Source organism: Liolophura sinensis, chromosome 4 (genome assembly GCF_032854445.1).
Source record: "Liolophura sinensis isolate JHLJ2023 chromosome 4, CUHK_Ljap_v2, whole genome shotgun sequence".
NCBI classification, from domain to species: Eukaryota; Metazoa; Mollusca; class Polyplacophora; order Chitonida; family Chitonidae; genus Liolophura; species Liolophura sinensis.
Genome location: NC_088298.1, coordinates 8,861,018 through 8,875,239, shown reverse-complemented (window position 1 = coordinate 8,875,239; position 14,222 = coordinate 8,861,018). Strand labels below are relative to the sequence as shown.

Sequence of the window (14,222 nt, the reverse complement as noted above, 5' to 3'; positions counted from 1 at the left end):
ATGGCTGTAGTAGTGTGGAAGTGTTTATCATGATGACATGGCTATAATAGTGTGAAAGTGTTTATTGTGATGACATGGCTATAATAGTGTGGAAGTGTTTATCATGATGACATGGCTGTAGTAGTGTGGAAGTGTTTATCATGATGACATGGCTATAATAGTGTGAAAGTGTTTATTGTGATGACATGGCTATAATAGTGTGGAAGTGTTTATCATGATGACATGGCTATAATAGTGTGGAAGTGTTTATCATGATGACATGGCTATAATAGTGTGGAAGTGTTTATCATGATGACATGGCTATAATAGTGTGGAAGTGTTTATCATGATAACATGACTAATAGTGTGGAACTATTTATCATGATGACATGGCTATAATAGTGTGAAAGTGTTTATTGTGATGACATGGCTATAATAGTGTGGAAGTGTTTATCATGATGACATGGCTGTAGTAGTGTGGAAGTGTTTATCATGATGACATGGCTATAATAGTGTGAAAGTGTTTATTGTGATGACATGGCTATAATAGTGTGGAAGTGTTTATCATGATGACATGGCTATAATAGTGAGGAAGTGTTTATCATGATGACATGGCTATAATAGTGTGGAAGTGTTTATCATGATGACATGGCTATAATAGTGTGGAAGTGTTTATCATGATAACATGACTGTAATAGTGTGGAACTATTTATCATGATGACATGGCTATAATAGTGTGGAAGTGTTTATCATGATGACATGGCTATAATAGTGTGGAAGTGTTTATCATGATAACATGACTGTAATAGTGTGGAACTATTTATCATGATGACATGGCTATAATAGTGTGGAAGTGTTTATCATGATGACATGGCTATAATAGTGTGGAAGTGTTTATCATGATAACATGGCTGTAATAGTGTGGAACTATTTATCATGATGACATGGTTATAATAGTGAGGAAGTGTTTATCATGATGACATGGCTATAATAGTGTGGAAGTGTTTATCACGATGACATGGCTGTAATAGTGTGGAAGTGTTTATCATGATGACATGGCTGTAGTAGTGTGGAAGTGTTTATCACGATGACATGGCTATAATAGTGTGGAAGTGTTTATCATGATGACATGGCTGTAGTAGTGTGGAAGTGTTTATCATGATGACATGGCTGTAATATTGTGGAAGTGTTTATCATGATGACATGGCTGTAATACTGTGGAAGTGTTTATCATGATGACATGGCTATGATAGTGTGAAGTGTTTATCATGATGACATGGCTATAATAGTGTGGAACTGTTTATCATGATGACATGGCTATAATAGTGAGGAAGTGTTTATCGTGATGACATGGCTATAATAGTGTGAAACTGTTTATCATGATGACATGGCTATAATAGTGAGGAAGTGTTTATCATGGTGGCATGGCTATAATAGTGTGGAAGTGTTTATCATGATGACATGGTTATAATAGTGTGGAAGTGTTTATCGTGATGACATGGCTATAATAGTGAGGAAGTGTTTATCGTGATGACATGGCTATAATAGTGTGAAACTGTTTATCATGATGACATGGCTATAATAGTGAGGAAGTGTTTATCATGGTGACATGGCTATAATAGTGAGGAAGTGTTTATCATGGTGACATGGCTATAATAGTGTGGAAGTGTTTATCATGGTGACATGGCTATAATAGTGTGGAACTGTTTATCATGATGACATGGCTATAATAGTGAGGAAGTGTTTATCGTGATGACATGGCTATAATAGTGTGAAACTGTTTATCATGATGACATGGCTATAATAGTGAGGAAGTGTTTATCATGGTGACATGGCTATAATAGTGTGAAACTGTTTATCATGATGACATGGCTATAATAGTGAGGAAGTGTTTATCATGGTGACATGGCTATAATAGTGTGGAACTGTTTATCATGATGACATGGTTATAATAGTGAGGAAGTGTTTATCATGATGACATGGCTATAATAGTGTGGAAGTGTTTATCGTGATGACATGGCTGTAATAGTGAGGAAGTGTTTATCATGATGACATGGCTGTAGTAGTGTGGAAGTGTTTATCATGATGACATGGCTGTAGTAGTGTGGAAGTGTTTATCGTGATGACATGGCTATAATAGTGTGAAACTGTTTATCATTATGACATGGCTATAATAGTGAGGAAGCGCCATCAAACTTATCATTCACACAATCTTTCTTCATTGCCTGGCAGATGCCACTCAGTGCTTATCCTGCCCTGCGGGGTCTTACTGCCCCTGGGGTAATGCAGCAGAACCCCGAACCTCACCCATCCCATGTGACCCCGGCAAGTACAACCCTGATAATAACACAGGACATGAACTAAACTGTAGGAAATGTGAGCCGGGGCTGGCTTGTCCAGAAGTGGGACAGATCGAGTGCACTTTGCCGTGCAAGGAAGGTAAGTGCGAGTAACTCTGAATACAACGGGGAAAGAGAGAGGGATGGACGAAAATAGATAAAAAGGGAAAAAACATAGTAAAGCTGTATCAGAACTAGTTGTACTCTTTTATTCTGGGGATTCATGATTCTCAAAACAAAATCTCATGTGCACTCTCGTTTTCTTCCAAGTCTTCCGTCAAACAGACGAGTGTCGTTACAGAGTAATCAGAATGACAACAGTCAAATAAAATCTGTTGTGATACAGAAAATATGACAGTTCCATGAAATTAAAGGTGACTTACTGTAAATAAAAACAAACATTTAATAGCTAGAGACAGTCTGTCAGCAACCTGTGGATGGTCATGGGTTTAGCTCCCCCCCACCAACTCATGCTGGCCTCCTCTCCAACCGTACTTGGGAAGGTCTGCCAGCAGTCTGCGGATGGTCGTGGGTTACCCCGGTTTCCTCCCACAATAATGCTGGCTGTTGTCGTATAGGTGAAATATCCTTGAGTACGGCGTAAAACACCAATGCAATAAATTAATAAATAAATATAAGTGAAATATTTTTTAGTATGGCTTAAAGCAAAATTCTAATTAAATATGCAAATTTAAAAGCTTTTTGTGTCCATAGCATTGTTTTTGAAGTACTTACTACATTTCTAATCTCGATCCTTGATTCTCACCATGATACAGCTAAAATACTGCCAGCTTGGTCATACATGTATATACCCTGGACTTATATTCCAAAATTATCTACCCTGCCAGGTTACTTCTGTCCCCCGGGGACAATTATGCCTGACCAGTTCCCTTGCCTCCCAGGAACCTACTCTGGGCAAACGAACCTGACCTCAGCTGACGAATGTGACGCATGTCCCCGAGGAAAATACTGCGGCTTTGGAACAGGTTAGAGGTTTTGCTGATGTGTGTGAAAAAGCTGCACCAGGGCAGCTGTATGTAAAGCTCCATCTCCACAGGCATGCCAGTAGTCTGTTATCAGTTTGCTTGTGGTTTGCTGGTGGTGCACCAGTTGCCTGTCACCGTATCTTCCACAGAGCACAACAGTATGTCCACATGCTTAAAAGAGCAGACCAACTTTACATAAAATGGGCATCATCTAGAAAGCGATTTTGTGCTGATATCAATTCCAAGAATGCTATTCTTTATTTTTTTTATTACATTTTTTGAAATGCATGAAAACTGTAATTGAAATCCGCCTGTTATGGCCTTTAACATGATAAATGAATAGTAGAGGAATGCTAGGATTCTCCTATAGCTATTGTGTAACTTACCAGAGGTCTGTGGTTAACAATATACCTGTGGCGCTAAGTTTTCCTCCACCCATAGAACTGACCGCCATTGTATCAGTGAAATAGTAGCGAGTATGGCGTCAGTCAGTCAGTCAGCTAATCAATAAATCAGTCTACCAGTTAGTCAGTCAATCTTTCAATCTGTCAATCAACCTTTTCCTTTCCTTAGGCGAGACCCTGAACCCGCCCCAGCCATGTAGCCCAGGGTACTACTGCCCCCTGCAGACCCCCTCTCCAGTCCGCTTCCCCTGCCCGGCGGGCACCTATAGTAACCGCTCTGATTTGTACGAAGCCAGCCAGTGTGACACCTGTCCGCAGACCTACTACTGTATAGGTGAGTTGGGTGCAGAGGTTCTGCAGAGTGGTAAGATGTGTCCAGTTGAAAATTATAGCCCGTTATCAAAATTGTTGATGATTAATACCCTAAATGACCCTAAATTTCGTCCACAATTAACTTGCTCATTTTTCCTGATTTTGAGAGTTTTATTGACATTGAATGATATTCTACCGGAAAATTGTAAGTGTCCGCACCAAAAATAATATTTTGTGTCATTTTTTTGCCTCTAAGAATGCACTTTTGTGGACAAAATGTTAGATCATTTAGGGTTATTCAGTTTCAGTATAAAAATCTGAATCTACCTGTACCCCAGGGGGCGATATTTGGCCCCATTTGTAATAACCTCTTTCCCAAGTTGCTATCATAGTTGTCTGAATTAGGGACTAATTTCCTGAAAATTGCTATTTCCAGATATTGCTCGAAAAGTCAGGGTAAGGTGTTATTGAAATGATAGAAATGATGGTTTGTGGATTTGATTTTACTTATCATGTTCTATAAGACATTTGATGTAGGTTAAATACCAGTTAACAGTAAAGTAAGCTGTACTTAAAAGTCACAGCTCCTTGGGACACTTCTTTTCTCAATATATGCAATTTTACATTAAAATTTAAAAAATGTGGACCCACAGACCTTTTCCAAAAAACTGTGGATTTGTCAATTTTTTTTGTACCTCCTTTAGGTGGAGAGTCCACGCCAACGGACGTTTGCCCCCCAGGATACTACTGCCCCAGTGGCACAAAGTTTGCCAGTCAATATGGCTGCCCTAACGGAACGTACAACGATGAATATGGCCTTTACGAGGAAGTTCAGTGTAAAAATTGCACCCAAGGTATGGAAATACAGCAAGTTTAAACCTAGATCGCTTTGGGACAAGGAATTTGTAAATTTCCCCGCTCTCACAGGGTCATGGGTGCCATGGTGACAATATGTTGTCTGTGATGTTTGTCTGGTCTAAAAATGATCGTTAGAACAACTTGTCTTCCACCAACATGCTGTACATACCTGTACATTTTGTGGGAAAGTCTGTCAGTAAGTTGGCAAAGGTTAGTGGTTTTCTCCATTAATGAAAAATAAAATGAATTTAGGCCATCTGACTTATGTACTTCCAATTTTGTGAAAAAAAAAAAAGAGTTAATGTTTCTTCCTGATTTTCTTAAATTGACAGGATCTGTCTTTGGTGATCCAATTTTGATGAAGAGGAAAGATTTAAATCAATATTCGTCTTTGCTTTGTGTTTAACTATTATTCATCCTTTTGTGTTTGTGTGTAAATTTGTGTGTGTTGAACATCTTAAATTACAACAAACTGATCATGATCCAGGGGTGAACAGTTTTGTTATGCGAGATATGTCATGTTTTGTACAGGTAAATTTTGTGAATTTGCCGTGAGCATCCCGGAGAGTTGCCCTCAAGGAACGTACATGCCCTACGGGATCATCTCCTCAACGATTGGTACCACCGACCAGTATGTCGGAGGTATGTAAGAACATCACTTTACCTGTATTATTTAGTTTCCATGGCGACTGAACTGCCTGATTGTCCTAGCTCAGACAACTTTACCCATTTTGTTGGATTCTTGTAACAATTAGTGCCTGACGGCTTGTGGAGAAACACAGCTTAACTTGATGGTTTCCTCCAGACTATCCTTGTTTCTTTCAGATTATGTTTGGTTTCTTCCAAGCTGTGCCTGATTTCTTCAAGGCTAGGATAGCTTTTATACTGACCTTGCAGGCTATCAGTTCATTGGTCAGTCAGTCAATCATCCAATCATATTTTATTTATTTATTTATTTGATTCTCGTTTTACGCCGTGCTCAAGAATATTTCACTTACAATACAATACAATGGCAGCCAGCATTATGATGGGAGGAAATCGGGCAGAGCCCAGGGGAAACCCAAGATCCATTTGCATGTTGCTGGCAGACCTAAAATCATATTTATCAGTCATATTCGTTCTGAGCTGCAGATGTTATCAGTTCATTGGATAGTCACTCAGTCAGTCAGCCAGTCACATGTCTTTGTAGTACATGTTATTTATTCCTTGGTCATTTTGTTAATCAACCAGTCACATTTGTCTCTCTCAGGTGACACTGCTAAGGGCGAGTCAGATTGCCTGACCTGTACAGCAGGGTATTACTGTGGGGTGGGGACAATCAACCCCTCCCCTTGTGGGCTGGGCAAGTACACCAAACCAGGCCAGTGGGAGTGTCCTGACTGTCAAGTGGGGTGAGTGATGGTATCATATAACTTTACATATTATTTTCACACATTTTACTGCTGATCCCTTGTTGTAAATTGTTCTTTTGTGGGTAGTGCTGTAGAGGTTGACATGAGTCTGTTTGTCCCTTGTATTTGAACGCTTTCAGGTTTGCCAAGACCAAATTTATACCACGTGTAACCATTGGCATTGGGAAGAATCCTATTTTTGTTGTGACCTTGGTTAAATTTTTCCAAGGTCATTGGGATCATTTACATTTTGTTAAATGGTTGTAAACACAAAATATGTTGAACTCTTCAAGGAACTTCTATGAAATATGTATCTCATATATACTTACATGTCACCCCTGTAGAAGAACTCTTCTTTGCATGGGGGCCTCCGTGGCTCAGTTGGTTAGCGCACTAACACAGCATAATGACCCAGGAGCCTCTCACCAATGCGGTCCCTGTGAGTTCAAGTCCAGCTCATGCTGGCTTCCTCTCCGGCCATGAGTGGGAAGGTTTGCCAGCAACCTGAGGATGGTCGTGGGTTTCCCCCGGGGCTATGCCCGGTTTCCTCCCACCATAATGCTGGCCGTCGTATAAGTGAAATATTTTTGAATACGGCGTAAAACACCAATCAAATAAATAAAAACCTTTTTTACATAGATAATTAAACTTATGCAAATGATGTAATTTTGCAATCTTAAAAAAACTTTAAGACAGAATGAACTCTGGGGGAGAATGAAATCTACGTCTATGATCTAAAAACTGAAGTCATTGTTTTGAAACTAAATTTTGTGTGAACTGGTTGCAGGTATTACTGTGACAGCGCGACAACATCATACTCTGACATGATTAACAACAAGAAATGCCCAGCCGGTAAATTCTGCGCAGGTGGACTCTCTGATGTCTCCCAGGCGACGGACTGCTCCAGGGGGCAGTACTGCCCTGAGGGTAAGGGTTCTAACAAACATGAGGGTAGGGGGCTGTTTACATAAACTACATATGCTGAAGTCAGCCACCCTGTTTCCTCCACCTTTTCAGATGCTAAAGAGCAACTTTTAGTCTGATAAATACACCTCTTTAATGTCACTTTGGAGACCAAACTACATTGGGCTGGTTGGCCAGAATCCAATGTTCAGAAGAATTGCAGTTTTGTCAATCTACAGACAAAACATGCTTAAATAAACATCTTGCAAACTTTTGCAAAGGTTGAAGAATTCCTGCAGTCACTTGGATCATACAGTGCTTTGAAAACTTTGAAAAGCCTGTTAGTGGAAAGTGACTTTTTTCTAGGTCATGAAAAGCCTGAAGTCAGGTTTTTTTCCCCATCATGCAGTACTTCTGCTACAATAACTTCTATAGACAGTTATACCACAGAACCAACCTGAGAATGCTGGTGTTCCATTGGAGAAATTTTTATGTTGTGTCTTTAAAATTGCTTGTGAGAAAGTTTAACTGGTAAGATAATTTTTTGTTGTTAGAATGAAACTTGTTCTTGTGCAGCCATTTTTAAATTTGGGTGCTCTTTTGTGCATGTATACATTTTTTTTTCTAAATCACCCCTTATGGGTAAAACTGTAATTTTTGAGCCTTTCCATATCTTTCTAAGGTGTTTATTTAAGCATATTGTGACGGTACTATTCATTATATGCTGATACTTTTTATAAAGCCTTGAAATTGGCCAATCCAACCAATCTACAAAATCTTAAGTATAAATGAACATAAATTGCACTGAAAGTTGCTCTTTCATATGCAGAGAGGTTGGAGAACTAGAGTATATGTGTATTCCTGAACAAAAACTCATGACAGGAGTTTGATATCCCAGCTAAATATTCCATATTACTTAATCAATTTCATTCAAGTTGGGGGCCTCCGTGGCTCAGTCGGTTAGCACGCTAGTGCAGCGTAATGACCCAAGAGTCTCTCACCAATGCGGTCGCTGGGAGTGCAAGCCCAGCTCATGCTGGCTTCCTGATTTTCGCCCAGGCTCTGCCCAGTTTCCTCCCACCATAATGCTGGCCGCTGTTGTATAAGTGAAATATTCTTGAGTATGGCGTAAAACACCAATCAAATAAATAAATAAATAAATCATTCAAGTTACTATTTTTTTTCTGTTCTCAGCTACGGTAGAGGAAATCAACTGCCCAGTTGGAACTATAAACCGTGACACTGGAGCTATGAATACATCCGACTGTGACCCATGCCCTGCTGGATACTATTGCCAAGAAGGCTCGTTCACGGAGACTGGATCATGTGACCCTGGCTACTACTGCCCCACCTCTTTCGCTAACCCCTATGGGAGTGACCCATCTCTGATTGGCTCATATGGACCACAGCAGGTGTGTATGGTGTTTGATTGACAGGTGTCATTGTATTGATGATCGATATCTGATTGGCTCATATGGACCACAGCAGGTGTGTATGATGTTTGATTGACAGGTGTCATTGTATTGATGATCGATATCTGATTGGCTCATATGGGCCCAAGCAGGTGTGTTTGATGTTTGATTGACAAGGATCATGAATATTCAGTATATTTGACTCATCTCTGATTGGCTCCTGTGGACCACAGCAGGTGTGTATGATGTTTGATTGACAGGCATCATATTGTTGATCAATATCTGATTGGCTCATTTGGACCCAAGCAGGTGTGTTTGATGTTTGATTGACAAGGATTATAAGTATTCAGTATATTTAACTCATCTCTGATTGGCTCCTATGGACCCCAGTAGGTGTGTATGATGTTTGATTGACAGGGTCTTCACATGTTTCTATGATATGCCATAACATTCGTCATATTTATTCTAGACCCGATATCCGTCTCCTTTAAGTCGTGTTAATCGACAAATTCACAAATATTATGTAATTCATCTATTAATGATATCAAATCATTTTTTTTTATTAAGATAATCTCACCAGCTCTCGCTCGAAAAATATTTAAAAACAATTACTGGCACTAGTGTATTTGAATTCGCATCAAACTTTTTTTATGTTAGGGTTATATAAATTCTTATTTGCTTTGCAATCCGGACATTTCGTTTGAATGAAATTTGTTTTTGTTTTTTTTTCGTTAACAGGTTCCTTGTCCAGAGGGTACCTACACAGACATTTCGGCCACCCCAGATGTTGGCAGTTGTAAAACATGCCCTGCAGGGTACTACTGCCCGCTGGGCACAGCCACACCCCTGGACTGTGACCGTGGCTACTTCTGCGTGGCGGGGGTGTCTGCCCCTACACCCTGCCCAATAGGGACCTACGGAGACACTCAGAGTATGTGTACCCAGGATTTCTGATTTTGTTACAAGTGAATTTCTGCCATCCTTATGAATATGGATATCTCTCCTTAGGCCACACCAAGTTTTACTCGCAGAATAAATCGCTTTTTAATGCTGGAGGACGATATAAAAGTAAAATCTTGAAATTCATTTAATTTGTGAAAAATGTGGATTATCCTGACAGTTTTTCCTGAGAGTTTTTGATGGCATTTTTTCCATCATTGGAAAGTCTAAAAATCATGAAGACCAGACAAAATAAATAGGTGGATTGTCAGTTTTATTTTTATTCCTCAAAATAAAATTGGCGTGGCCTCACATCATGAAACACCAATCAAATAAATAAGAATTATTCAATAGCTGAATGTTTTGTAACCCCTAATGTCCAAGATAAGTTTAATTGACCTCTCTGTACTGTTCCACAGCCGCAGCTAGTTGGCTGTCCTATCATGCATTTCGCATCCCATCATGCATTGCCAATCCCATCCCATCACACATTTCCCATGATTATGTATTTCCAGACTTGGAGGCAGTTGACAATTGCACCCAGTGTGACCCTGGGTCATTCTGTGATGCTCCGGGGTTGCTCATGCCCCGCGGACCATGTGACCCGGGTTTCGTTTGTTATGGGGGCGCTACAACGGCTGGGCCAACAGATGGCACCACCGGAGAGGTGTGTCCAGCAGGAGGCTACTGTACTCTAGGTAAGAACTGGTAACCATAGTAACTGGTTGTCATAATATCTGATGTAACACACATAAATAACCTAAAATTTTACCCCTGACTACATGTAAGGTGACTGGCCTGGATAGCACAGCTGGTCGAGCGTCCGCTTTGGGAGGGGTAGATCCAGGATTAATCCTGGGTCAAGTCACACCTAAGGCCACCCTTGGCGTTCAGAATAAAGGGGATAGTGCAACGACTGGTTGACCCGAATGTGTATAATGGCTTGGGCGAGGCAGCTTGCCTTCGGTAAGTCGTCTCGGTGAAGCAGCACTAGATAAAAGAGCGGTGGAAATCTGTCCTGCAAGAAAGAGGCACATTGCATGCACTCTAAGGATTCCCTCGTCATCATATGTCTGAAAAACTGTTAAGAGCGACATTAAACCCCAAGCACTCACTCGCTCACTCACATGTAAGGTGCTTAATATGTCACATTCTGTTGATTTTGGAAAGAGGATTGTTTGGAAGGTTAGATGATATCCTATATGAAATATGTAAGTTCAGCACCACAAGTAATTCATTTGATGATATAAATTTTTTTTGGGGGGGGGCAAAAGCTTAGGTCATTTACAGTAGGCTGCAGAAGTTCTCAAGCAAGTTGTAATTGACAAGATTCCGTTGTCTCCTGGTCTGCAAAATCAACTGATGGCAGAATATGATGACCTGCTGCCATCTTTTTTTTGTTGTACATGTATTGCTGCAAAGTCATCATTTGTCATTTGTCATCATTAATGGCCTCACACGGCAGACACATCTTATCCTCTTGGGAGAATGAAACTATGTTGATATAGTATCTGACATCCTGTGAAAATACTGGTGTGAACAGACATCAAATGCAGGAAATTTGCTAGATACTGAATTAATCTGCCTGCCTCCCCCCCCCCCACCCCCCACCCTCTTTTTCTGTCTTTTGCACAGAACAGTGGTGAACTAATCTGTAGCCATATTTTCACGACCAAACTTCTACTAGCCTTTTGGTGTTTTTTCACTTTTACTTTTGCTTTTTCGCTTTCAGTCATGCCACTGTTTAAGTTCTGGCTGGTCAGATCTTTAAAGTGAGTTTCCAGTGAGAACAACGTGAAAGAAAATTCAAATAAGTAAACAAAGTAAACATTTACCATATTGTTTGTGTTTCAGGGTCGTTTGAGGCTAAGCCGTGTCCTGCAGGTACCTACAGTAACGTGTCTGGAGCTGTGAACTATTATGACTGTTTCGACTGTGATGCAGGTTACTATTGCTCTTCCATCGCTGGGGGCGAACCCACTGGGCTCTGCTGGGCAGGATACTTCTGCACTGGGGCGGCCAAAACCCCTCGACAAAACATCACAGACCCAGGTATGCATTTATCAAAACCTGGCAGCAAAACATCACAGACCCAGATGCAGTTTACCAAAACCCGACAGCAAAAACATCACAGACCCAGGTATGCATTTACCAGAACCTGGCAGCAAAACATCACAGACATAGGTGCATTTTACCAGAAGCCGACAGCAAAACATCACGGACCCAGGGACACATTTACCAAAAGCTGACAGTAAAACATCACAGACCCAGGTACGCATTTACCAAAAGCAAAACATCACAGACCCAGGTACACATTTACCAAAAACTGACAGCAAAACATCACAGACCCAGGTACACATTTATCAAAAGCTGAAAGCAAAACATCACAGACCCAGGTACACATTTACCAAAAACTGACAGCAAAACATCACAGACCCAGGTACACATTTATCAAAAGCTGAAAGCAAAACATCACAGACCCACGTACGCATTTACCAAAAGCAAAACATCACAGACCAAGGTACACACTTACCAAAAACTGACAGCAAAACATCACAGACCCAGGTACACATTTATCACAATCCGACAGCAAAACATCACAGACCCAGGTACACATTTACCAAAAGCCGAAAGCAAAACATCACAGACCTAGGTACACATCTACCATGACCCGACAGCGGTAGAACTGACCTTCAACAAACATTCTCAGGTCAAAGTTAATTTTTCTTGTTTCAGGTCACTATTCTAAGAACGGCTCTGTGGCACAGTCCGAGTGTGAGATTGGACTTACATGCCGGATTACGGTGCGGGCGAGTGTCTCACGTGCCAACCTGGCTTCTACTGCCCCTCCAAGGCTATGGTTGACCGTCTGGCCTGTCCGGCTGGTCAGTTCTGCGGAGATGTCAATGGGACGTATGTACCCACAGACTGCCCCCCGGGGACCTACTCTAACGAGTGAGTATTGTGATCTGTTATACACGGAACATTTGAACAGTTGAGGAAAAAAAAAAAAAACATTTTGAATCAAATTAAATTTTGCTCTTACCACCTATATTGAGGAATGTAGGCATTTTTGAGTAGATACATTGCAGGAAACTTATTAATGCGAAAGATTTATTTGCCTTGTCCAACATTACACAAGTTGTGCATCCTTCTATAGTTAAATAGTTCAAGTGGATAAGACATTTATAAGACAATGTGCTACTAAGTGACAATATCGTTACGTGTACATCTTATTTGCAAATCATGCTGATTTTAAGGGTCTTGTAATATGATAAAGCAGATATTTGTGAAATTTAAATACCTACATTCTTTAATGAATGTCACAAAGTCAGCTAATCCTGAGATGTGCTGATACAAGTTTTTACCGACAAAGCCAGTGTATCTGGATGTGTATTGTGCAGATGAACCTAAAAGCGAAATATGTGCATAATTTAGAAAAATGGCTAGATCTAAATCAGGGGAGATAACTGAGGGAGGTAGTTTATAAGGTGTGTACAGGAAGTATTTTTCAAGTGACACATTTTGCTTGATTTTTATTGATTTCATTTTTTAAGTAGTGACATGAAAAGTATCATTTTAAGGCCTTCAGGTGCTCTACCCTATTTCCTCAACCTGCATATGAAAGATCAACCTGCAGTGCAATTTATGGACATTTTTAATTCGATATTGGAGACAGAACTACATGGGTTGGCTTTGCCAGTTTCAGGGCTTCACAAAAAGTATAGTTTTAGCAGTCTACACAGAATAATGCCTTCAGAACTGAATATTCTTGAATGAACACCTTGCAAACATGCAGAAAGGTTGAAGAATGACAGTAGGAATCTTCAGGTGAGGTACAGTGTATACATGTAGCCTGTAGAAAATTGAGGATTTTGCTCATATTCTGCTATCAACGTTTTTTGGTCTTCTCAGAACTCACAAATCCTCTCTTGATGACTGCATTCCGTGCCCATTGGGCTACTACTGCCAGGACAATGGGGCAACTGCACCCCGAGGGAAATGCAAGGCTGGCCACATCTGCTGGGGGTCAGCTCAGTCGGCTGATCCCGTGTACAACAACGACACGTCGGGGGATAAAGTAGCCATTTTGTACGGTGACGTGTGTCAGGCTGGTTACTACTGCCCTGAGGGGACCGCCTTCATGGTGCCCTGCCCCTTGGGGACGTACAACCCCACCCAGTTGGGGACATCAGAGGCTGAGTCCTGTATGCCATGTGATGCAGGGACGTATTGTAACGGGACAGCGCTCACAGAACCTACAGGTAGGCAAGAGAGGGTTAGAGTTTGAATCCACTACCAGTAAATTCTTTTTTTTTTTTCCCGCCACAATGTTGGCCATCCTTGTAAGCCCTAATTCTTCAACCTTTTTAACTGCCTCTTCAACCACTATTTTGAAACATTCTGAGAGACCTATGGTGTCCAGTGAAATCATTAGCACAGTTTTATGAAGCTTGCATCTTAGATAACACAAACCAATAATTTTTAAAATCATTTTCATAATAATTGTATGCATAAATTCTACTTAAAAATGTGCTTTAGTGGTTGAAAAGGTTGAAGATTTACAATAAGTAAAGTGTTTATGAGCATGATGAAGAACACCAATCAGATTGTTGAAGCTGCTGTGTACATGTAGTTGTGAGATACGGACAGTTCAGCAAGGTCATTAAGGTCATCTTACATTGTTTTGTTCCTCTCC

At 40.6% G+C, this 14,222-nt stretch overlaps 1 protein-coding gene across 1 annotated transcript in view; it reads left to right on the top strand.

Moving 5' to 3' along the window:
* The window catches only part of LOC135464380 (uncharacterized), a 173,902-nt gene that overhangs the window by 28,393 nt on the left and 131,287 nt on the right, over positions 1-14,222 (top strand). The window contains 14 exon segments of the mRNA XM_064741806.1: positions 2,212-2,418; positions 3,167-3,304; positions 3,878-4,042; positions 4,725-4,874; positions 5,410-5,520; positions 6,128-6,269; positions 7,057-7,196; positions 8,367-8,584; positions 9,323-9,515; positions 10,039-10,221; positions 11,378-11,575; positions 12,260-12,307; positions 12,310-12,478; positions 13,439-13,788. Of these exon segments, the coding sequence (XP_064597876.1) occupies positions 2,212-2,418; positions 3,167-3,304; positions 3,878-4,042; positions 4,725-4,874; positions 5,410-5,520; positions 6,128-6,269; positions 7,057-7,196; positions 8,367-8,584; positions 9,323-9,515; positions 10,039-10,221; positions 11,378-11,575; positions 12,260-12,307; positions 12,310-12,478; positions 13,439-13,788 (2,412 nt within the window).